At 37.8% G+C, this 10,630-nt stretch overlaps 1 protein-coding gene and 1 pseudogene across 1 annotated transcript in view; both read right to left on the bottom strand.

The window, feature by feature from the left end:
• Positions 1 to 1,640, bottom strand: part of LOC106940808 (probable polypeptide N-acetylgalactosaminyltransferase 8) — a 9,526-nt gene extending 7,886 nt beyond the window's left edge. The window contains exon 1 of the mRNA XM_015023636.1: positions 1,331 to 1,640. Within this exon, the coding sequence (XP_014879122.1) occupies positions 1,331 to 1,514 (184 nt within the window). The 5' untranslated portion in view covers positions 1,515 to 1,640. The remainder of the gene's footprint in view (positions 1 to 1,330) is intronic.
• A 1,178-nt stretch (positions 1,641 to 2,818) lies between these two features.
• Positions 2,819 to 10,630, bottom strand: part of LOC106940809 (probable polypeptide N-acetylgalactosaminyltransferase 8) — a 12,767-nt pseudogene continuing 4,955 nt past the window's right edge.

Consider the following 10,630-nt stretch of genomic DNA (forward strand, 5'->3'; position numbering starts at 1 on the left):
TAAGTGCATAAAACCTTTTATTACCTTACAAAGAATGTGGGATTTTTAAAAAATGGTGATTGGACAATATTATTTTCCTGGTATCAGGAGGTTAAAGTGAAGAGGGTGACAAACAACCAAGCGTGAAAGGATAAGGGTGCCGCCGTGACGAGCGAGGAAGGTTGGACTTTGGTAAAGTTCTGTGGACTCATTTTATTTATTTTTCCATTAAATACATAGAAAGTCGTTTTTATTGTAGAATTTTTTTTTTTCCTGTAAATTGTGATTCCACTTTTCATCAAAGTCCCGGGTTGAATTTCAACGCCAGTCCGGAGTTAAAATAATATATTTTTGACTTTTATAAGAGAAGACTCAGCACTGGGTCGAAGTATAAAACTGGACTGAAATCAATCTAAAACAAAGTCGTTTTCTAAAAACCTATTTTAGCGTAGTAAAACAAACATTTTCTAAAATTTTACACACTCAAAAAAAAGAAACAAGTTGGATGAAACAAAAAACCAGGAAGGTATGCTACCTTAATGCTTCTTCGGACTAAATAGGAACATTTTTAAATTAATTAAAGGTTTTTTAAAAATAAAAGCATTGCGTGAGTGCTCTCTTACTTTTATGACTTCTTTGTATTCAATCTTATACGTTTAGAAAAGAGGAAATACCACAAACAAATGTGTATTAAAAAACATTTTTATTTTGACGACTTCACTTTACAAGATCAAGGTTTACAAAGTTTTACTTTGTAATAGAAAATAAGCAAAACAATAAGCCAAAGCACAAATCTATTAATGATTTTAGTCTTTGACTTTTCTTTACAATATATTTCACTAAGCTGTTCTTAAAGTACATAAAATAAAGTTTCTAAACGTAAACTTCAGTACAGGGCCTTATGTTTAGCATAAAATATTTAGATTTCACAACACAAAACATTTAATTTTACTATGTTTAGTTTCTAGTTCAAATATTACTTGAAATAAAATAAAACTACGAATAACTTTGCAGCAAGATAGGAGCTCATTTAAGTAAATTATTTGTATTAAAGATGCCATACTTCTCTGGATACTTCTGATTTATTTATCATTTTTATTTAAAGGTTTAGAAAAAGTTGTGTCTTTTTTTTTAGGACACATGCCTGTTGATTTCAGTCCAGTTTTAGAAATTAGATCAAAAATACCCAAGTTGTGCTTTTAAGTAATTTTTGCTAAGAGACGGGACGTTTATAAAAACCTGGAAATCCTCTTTAAGCACCTTATCAGGTAAAAAGTCCAGTCATCAGTTGGGACTGAATGTTGTGCGCAGCCTCAGTGAGGAGAAACCCGGCGGATGGACAGAAACTCACTGAGGTTGTTGAGGCTTCGCTCCAGGTCGGAGAAGCTCCTGACGGCCCGGTCCGGGTCCGGGTCCAGCTGCCTCCCGGTCCTCTCCCTGGCCTCCTGCCCGGTCCGCAGGAACATCCCCAGGTAAAGCAGGAGCCCCACGCACCCCGCGATCAGCACCGGCCGCTTGAAGGACACCGCTCTCATGATGGAACCGAAGCGAGACTGGAAGCAGCCAGCCTGCAGTACCGACTAAAACCTACGAGCTTCCTGCACCGACAGGTTCTGCAGGTACCCGCTGCTGCTTTGGCAGTGATGCGCTGCGGCGCGCAGGTGTGTCTAATCAACAGTGACGTCAGCTCAAATGGGGCGTGGCCTAGAGGTTATAATTAAACGTCTCGGCCACCGTCAGGAGCCTGCTGGTCAACTTCACACAAACATAACTCAGAACGTTCTCCAGTTCCAACAATCAGGATGACGCAGAAACCAACAGGGTGCGACGGGTTCGTCCCACAAGTATTCATACCCCTGAACATTCAGGCAGGTCACTCAGGTTTATGTTTTTAACTCATAAAAAGCTAAAAATTATGACGTATCCCTTTACACTCAAAAAACTACTGGTTCAATTTACTTAATACAGTTAGTAAGTGTCAACAATTCCCACAAAACTTAGATATGTTCAGTATAAATAAATATAAAAGTATTTCATTATGCTGACTTTGATATTTTTTATAAGTGGAGTTTAACTGTATTTAATAAAACCAATGAAAAATATCACTGAGTTTTGCTTTGTTTCACTCATTTTAATTAATTTAGCAGCAGTAGTTTTATTTGACTTAGTTTTATTTGATGTCCACACAATGTAAATCAAATTACACCACTTTCATTTTATGGAACAAACATTTATTACCTTTTCATAACATTTATGTTTAGCAGTGATGCTGCTAAACACAGCAAATCTTTCCATCTTCTTCCTTCCACAAGAGAAAGCAACAACAAATATTTGCAAGTAATTTTTTTCTGACGTGAGGATTTGTTTTGCCCCATTTGGGGAAAAACTGAGAGCGTGACTCAAAGAATACAATTTGTGTCTTTTCCTGAAGAATTTGAAGAAGAAGTGTTTTGAATTTGGGAAAGACTGAAAAACATCTGCAGTTACAAAACTCCTCTAGGATTTTTCTCTACAACTTTAACTTCTCAGTTACAAACCACAAATATAAAACTATAGCACCAGAGACACCATTCATCCGTCCAGAGAGGACACACCGGGACATTCTGGTGTCCCTGGTAGACATCCTGATCAGATGTCCAACTCGCCTCTTTATTTAGGTTCTGGCTACAGGTGGAGGTAGATGATGCAGTAAATCTGACGTCCTGAATCGTCTGTCCGTTTCCTGCTGCCTCCTAAACCAAACCAAAGGCATCATAAACGTTTATTAAGCCGCCTGTCCGATTCCTGCTGCGTCACAAACGTTTTTTATGAAGTGAGCCCCAGCTGCGGCTGAGTGGCGCTAGGCGGTGGTGACCCGGTTCTGGATGGTCCAGCTCTGGCCGCTGCAGCGCTGGATGACCAGCTGGCAGTCCAGGTATTCTCCCGGAGCGACCTCCAGACATCGCTGCGTAGCTTTGTTCCTTATTTCTCGGCCCTGTGAAGATTTGATCAAACAATAATCAATCAAGTTTATTAGTACAGCACGTTTCATCATACAGTCAACGATGGTGAAAACCAGACATTACATTCTGTCATGTTTCAGGGTTTAGTCTAAGGAACTCAGCAGCTGCGTTTCCATTAACAAATTGAAATTACAAAAATAAATGTACTTAATGGAAACTTTGAAAAATCTCATGATTTTTTTAATTAAAACTTTGTGAGATGGGATAAAGGATTTTTTCAAATAGATGTATTTTTCTGAACTGCAGTGGAAGCATTGTGATCAACAGCCAGATGATACTACTGGCAGAAACGACAAAGACAATGACAGGAAGTGGAGGAGGATGATGGTTTGTTTTTGTTTTTATTTGATGTGCAGCCGGCTCCACCAGATCTCTCACGGCATCAGTTCATGAAACGTTGTGAGTCTTTAGAACGTGCGGAATCCATCACTCTTCTGTAAAATGGCAGAAGTTCCCCAAAACGCTGCATATGTAACTGCTACCAAGTAGGCGGGGCTTGTTGCCCCAACACCTCCTCTGATTGGCTGATAGACGGTGAGCGCTGGCGCCACAGCTGAATTATGAATATAGCTCATGTGTTTACATCCGTCGCTGCCTTTATTTTAAAATCTTAATGTGTGAACAAGCCGGATATTTATTATTATTATTCAAATGTGATTTTAATTTTATGTCCTGTTTAATGGAAACACTGCATCTGCAAAATTGCTTTTTTTGACATTACTAAAATATTGAAACAGATTTGAACACATTTGTAACAGAAACACAGATACTGTTGCAGTAATCAAATCAACTGAAGACAAATGCATAGATGAGTTTCTCTAGAAGTTGCTGGGACATTCAGTTGATAGAAGGCCGACTTTATAACTGCCTTTCTGTGGCTCTGAAGGCTCAGGTCAGAGGTCATCAAGATCTCTAGTTTCTAGATGTAATAACTGAAGCGGTGTGTTGACTGTAGAGCTAGATTCCTCTTTAGGTCCAAAGATAAAAACTTCAGTTTTCATTCGTGAGATGATTTCAGATCACAGACAGAAAGAGTTCCCATTATTCCCATTGCTCCCATGGTTCCCATTGTTCCCATTGCTCACTTCATTCCCATTGTTCCCATGGTTCCCATTGTTCCCATTGCTCACTTCATTCCCATTGTTCCCATGGTTCCCATTGTTCCCATTGCTCACTTCATTCCCATTGTTCCCATGGTTCCGATTGTTCCCATGGTTCCCATTGCTCACTTCGTTCCCATGGTTCCCATTCTTCCCATTGCTCCCATGGTTCCCATTGCTCCCATTGCTCCTATGGTTCCCATGGTTCCCATTGTTCCCATTGTTCCCATTGCTCCCATTGCTCACTTCGTTCCCATTTTTCCCATGGTTCCCATTGTTCCCATTGCTCCTATGGTTCCCATGGTTCCCATTGTTCCCATTGCTCCCGTTGCTCCCAGCTCACCTGCCTGAAGTCCCAGTTCATGTGTAACCAGGCAGCGGTTCCGGCTGTACTTATGGGATCTCAGGCCGCCGATGATGATTTCACCCTCTGTGTTGTAGAAACATTTCTGCAGGACGGAAACACGCTCACGTTTTGGACTATGTATTAATTCAGTATGAGCTGGTGTTAATGATTCTGTGTGATACCTGCGGTTCCTCGGAGTGGCACTCGTATAAGACCGGGATGCTTCCAGGAACGTCTCCCTGATCCACACACTGCTGCTTTACCAGGCTGTTCTGCAGCTGAGCAGAGATCCGGGTCACCGAACCATCCGAACATCCTGAGTACATTTATCTAAAACTAAGGCCTTAAAATGTCTTAAAATCATTAAAATAAAAGTTTAAGTGGACTTAAAAGTAATAATTTAATTACTATTTTTAATGTTTATGTCTTAAATTTGGTCGTGGTAGAACTAGCTAATCTCATATATTTTGCTTTTTTTGTGTCGGGGATGCTGATGTGGCTTGAGACGGTGGAGACTGAGGCTAATGCTCCCAGGCTAGCTAGCAGGGCTATGTTAGCAGTGTTATCAATACATAGTATTTGATCTATATCTATAATGGGTAAATATTAATTAATTGCCAGCTGACGAGAAGTTTGTTGTTGCTACTGATTATAACAAGTTTTGCATTTTGTTATTTTCTCATTTTCACAAGAAGTTCTATATCTCATAATGAGAAACTTTCATGTTAAAACAAAATATAAAACTTGTTCAAATGGAAGTTTCTCCTCGACTTGTTAAAAAGGCATGAAGGTTTTCTCTAACACTTCTTCTCACTGTTTCTAAGAGGAGTTGCTGTTTTACTGTTATGACTTCTCTTAGTTAAAACAGAAGATATTGTGGTTTTAATAAGATTTAATAATGAGATTCATAAATTAATGGCATTTAAATCTCATTATAATGAGAATGTTTTCTCATTTTAACAAGATACTGCTCCCACATTTATTTCCAAGTTCTGCCAGTTAAACACTTCAACAGGATCCCTCAAACATTTATAGCTTTTTTCAGTCTTATATTTAATTCAAGGTGGGATCAAAAATTTTAATTCAGTTAATTTCTATTCACAACAAATGTTGTCTTGAGGCACTCTACAGTAAAAACTCATTTTTTGGTATAAAAAAGGTCTTAAAAAGTCTTAAATTGTACTTGTGTAAAGCTGCAGATACCCTGTTCATGTATTTTTAAAAGCATATTAATGTGAAGTAGCTGAACTCCTGAAACGGTTCTCACCACACCGTAGCCCAGGATGTCATCCCATCGCTCCAGACTCGGGTAAACATTCTCCAGGTACCAACTGAAAGGTTTGCATTTCAGCTGCTTCCTCAGTTTTTTCCTCTTGGAAACGTCACCGATATCGATACCGTGGTCCTGTTTACAATAAACACCAAACAGCTGCACATTAAAGTTTTACACTTGGCAAAATTCATGCTAAAAGATTAAACTAAATCAGGTGAATAATTATTTTAATCATTACAGTGAAGCTAATGTTCCTGCATTTTGCCTTTTTTCCTGTTTATTATTTATCCACAAATTAAAGATTAGAGTTAAAATTCAATTCAGATTATAAGAGGTAAAACTCTCTGAACACATTTATTTACATTCTTGTTAAAAAATGAGACTCTTTGTGTGACTGGTGTCCTAAAGAAACATTTAGCATTTCAGTTCAATTCAAAAGTACTTTATTGATTGAAACAAATCAATTGATTTTAATTAACTACATAAAATGAATTAATAATTCCATTTGTGGAGCAATAATTACTTATTGTTACCTAAAAAATAAGTAATTAATATTTATTGTAGTTACTATTATCATTATCACATTAGTACCACTGAATATCTTGATAAAACTTTCAGTGTAAACTTCAACTGGAGCTTTTTTAAAACACTCATTTTAACTAAAAACCCCACCTGGTCCTGACGCTGAAACCTTTTATCAAAAAACTTGAGTTTCTTCTAAATGTATTGGTTTTAATTCCAATTTGCAAAACTCTATGGTCAGAGCAAAATGACCATAAAGTCCATTTGAAATTTCTGAATTTGAAAAAAGTAAAAAAAAATAAATAAATAAATAAAAATGTCTCGCTACATTTTCTGACATTTAGCAGAGAAATAATTTCAGTGATTCTAACTGACTGAAAACAAGAGACATTCGGTCTGATTAACTTCAGACAGATAAAACTTGTTCATGTGTCTTTTTATTGGGTAAATATATGACTGTCGTCACATTTGCAGACCTGTGACGCCTCTTATGGGGTGAATGTGGGGTCACATGTCCGTCACATGGGGTCAGCTGGATCCTGGTGACCTGATGTGACCCGACTCTATTTACACATGATGTAAACCAGCCTGGCTGTAAATGACGTTTTTATCATATTAACTGATGCAAGGCGTCATGATCTGTGTATATTGAAAGGATAAAGGTTGAACATAGTTTATATAAGAACTAAAGCAACATTAATATGTTGACTTAATTCAGTTCCAATAATTATTGCGTTTGCTGTAAGTTGGGGGTTTGAAACCCTGCAGGGCGTCTGGTGAGTTTCAGGTCATTAACTTGGTCCAGATGTGTCCAGGTGAGCTGGAGTGGGACACGTCCATGAAAAGACCAAATTATAAAGCTTTACTCTTTCACCCATATTGACAACTTAGCTGGAAGCCTCAAATTGAACATACTAGAAATAAAATTGTAATACTGTTTAAAATAAAAGATTTAATAAAAAGACTTATATTCATTCCTCTTTGTTTATGGCCTATTTGTCGTATTGCTCAGAAATATGAGGAGAAACAAATAAAGCAATTTGTTTGTTTTTCCTATCTGAACTATTCAGATATTAAGCTACAAAAAAAGCGATTATGCTCATTAATAAAGTTTGATATTGCAAACAAATTAATAAACTTAAATTAATACTTTAAAATGTAGAGATATTGTACATATACAAATACTGGAAATAATGTATAAAGCGCTGAACAAAGATTTTCCTTCTGGAATTCAGAAATTATTTAAATTGAGAGAATAAATATATTTATGAGGTTTGTTCACATTTGAACATCTAAAAGAGAAAAGTCCAGAAAAATCCAGATGAATTTCAGTAAATGGAGTGAAACTGTGGAATAAATTGAGTGACGATTTCAAATTATGTGTGTTTTTTTGGAGAGATTTAAAAGAGCTTTAAAATGTATCATCTGTTTTGTGTAACTATGTAATATTTGCATATTTAAATATAAATGTGTGTACATGTACCTGTCTATGAATAAGGAAGAAAAGTATTTTTTGTTTTTGGTAAGTTATGGGTTTCTAGAAGTATTTTTGTTTTCTTTTCTGTAATATTGTTAATTTACCAGAATGAAGTGAATTTGACCTTTACTGACCTTCAGAGGGACGTTCTAGGCAATAAAAACGTTTTTCTTGTATTCGTCCAACCAAATGTCTGCCAGCCTCAGCGCGTTCCTCCGCATGGACGGGTTCAGATCCGGTGCGTACGGTTTGTGCGCTCTCTCGATGTGAGCGACCCTGGAGCAAGGCACGACCTTCACGCTTCCTCCACACAGCCACGCCTGGGCGGTCAACACAGGGGTCAGAGTTCAGCTCTGATCCAGTCAGCCATTGTTTTTATTGCTGCCAACACTCACGCGGATCCCGAGCTCCACGTTTTCCCCTCCATAAATTGTCACGCCTCCATCAAGTCCGCCAATTTCTCTGAGAAAGCCTCGGTCTGCTGCAAAGATTCCCATGACAGACGGACTCCTGCACGAAAGATCAGAGTCTGAGAAAAAACGGCCACAACCGGCCTGCTGCGAAATATAAACAGCACAAGAACAGGCTGAAAGTAAAGCAGATCTGTGTTGATCTGATGCGTTTACTATTTGACTCTCTAGACCAGGAGTGTCCAAAGTGGGTCCTGGAGGGCCAGCATCCTGCATGTTTTAGTTCTTGTAAAACTTACAATTGAATAAAGTTTTATACCTGTTAGTAAGTTTTGGTTATCTACTGTGAATAATTCTTCAAGTACTTAGACATTAATTTTGATGTTCTTATTTTGAAGACTATTTTTGCAGCAGTTCTGTTTCCTCTCCTCACGTTCTCCATAATGAAGTGCAGGAAGTTAAGTTTGTTTTGTACCCAGAATGCATTGCTGTAGTTCCACAGTAGATATTTTAAAATCTCCTGATGTCCTGGCTGGAGCCGTACTGTGGTCAGTTAGCCAAATTAGCAACAGAGTTAGCAAATATCAATAATGACCAAACTGAAAGATCTGCTCTAAAGAATCGCTTCCTGGAGGAAATGACAAACCTGACCCTGTAGAGGGCGATGTGTGTGTAGTGCTTTAGCATTAGCATAGCTAATGATTATGGTTAGTGCTTTAGCGTTAGCACAGCTAACTTTAGTTCACAGCTTAGAACCAATAAAAACAACAAAGTCAAAGTTTTGATGATCGGTCAGTTCAGATTCTGATAAACACCTTTATTAGCACTTTGCTACATTTGGCTAATTTCTGTCTGAAGTTCTTTGTGTTTTATTTGTGTTTTCTCACATTTTGGACATGATTTAAAAATGTTACATTTTTTTTAAATTAGTAACAAAGATCATGGCTCTTTAATATTTCATTTTCACCGATATATACTGCTCAAAAAAATAAAGGGAACATTTCACTTTAATTTTGTGTGTGGCTCCAAATCCAGGCCTCCATTGGTTAATAAATTTGATTTCCATTGATGATTTTTATGTGATTTTGTTGTCAGCACATTCAACTTTGTACAGAACAAAGTATTCAATGAGAATATAGTCGATTATGTTAATCTAATAATCTAATAATCCCTGGTTTTGTTTTTCCAACCTACTTCTGAGGCTGTGATTCATCCACGTCGTTCCAGTTCGGTTTGAAGAACTCATACATGCACCACAGGGCCCAGTCAAAGCCCTGAGCAAACGACATGCATCTTTCCACATGCAGATCATCAAAGTGGAGCTTTTCAAACACAGGCAACACGACAACAGTTCTGTCAGTTTTGATCTGGGCCAGCAGAGGTTCTGCCCTGCAGAGGAAATAACAAGGTAAACATTTAAGCAGCTCAGCAGGAGGAGGAGATGTTGGACTTTTGTGTTTTGTGCGTACCATCCTCTTGTAGCTTCAATGTGAGCATCTAAAATGGCCACCACGTCTCTAGTGGCATGCTGCCAGCCGGTGATCCGGGGCTGGGACAAACCCATCTGACTTGTGTGCCAGACTCTTTTAACGAGCCCAGGCCTTTCTTTGTGAATCTCGTCTATGTAATCTTCTACCGGTTTCCCAAGATCGTCTGAAAACACATTCTGAGTCAGAAGAACAGGAAGTAGTTCGCTTTACTTTGACATTTCAGAGTTTTGTTTGTATGTTAATCCCTAAAACCTCTGACCTAAAACATCTTCTGTGCACAATAAGAAAAAAACATAAAAAAACATCCTTACAATCTCAGAAATCTAGTTTGGTGCTGGTGACTGCTGAAGTGCAGGTTACATCCAGAGGGAAGATTGTAGCTGCAGAAGTAATAAGCTAAATATTTAATGAAGCTCAGAATGAGAAGATGTTGGATACTGAATGAGACCAGAAGCTCTGCAAAGCAAATTTCTAAGCCACATTTTAAAAAAATATCTTACACATGGGATTAGTTTCAGAAAAGTTTCCACCCACATAAAACCAGACACCACTGAGCGTTGCTTTAAACATGCCAACCTAAAGGGGGCAGTGTAGCGCTAAGATAAAAACTGTCAGCCAATCAGATTGCTTCAAAACAACAACAACGTTTTGTTTGGAACTAAACATGGCGGCTCATTTATGTGGACAGACACAGAAGTTTAAACAGCGCATTAGGATATAATCTTAATAAAACACAAAATGTTGATTGGGAATTATGCCAAAGCAAGTCTGTGGATTTACTGGCGTATTATTTGTCAAAGATCCAAAATACAGAATTTTTCCAAATCTCCACTTTGAGTTCATATAGAAAATAATTTTTGGTGATATTAAACAGCGTTTTCAAGTTAACGAAATGCAAAAACAAATAAATTGTTTTTGTTTTCCCAGATATCTGGTTTTGTGTGAACTAGGCCCGAGAACGCTGAGGTGGAAGCATCATGCTGTGGGGTGATTTTCTGCACCAGACCCACCATGAGTTTTACCCTCTATAG

Source organism: Poecilia latipinna, unplaced genomic scaffold, assembly GCF_001443285.1.
Source record: "Poecilia latipinna isolate Pla-1442-1.1 unplaced genomic scaffold, P_latipinna-1.0 Scaffold3369, whole genome shotgun sequence".
Classification (NCBI taxonomy): Eukaryota; Metazoa; Chordata; class Actinopteri; order Cyprinodontiformes; family Poeciliidae; genus Poecilia; species Poecilia latipinna.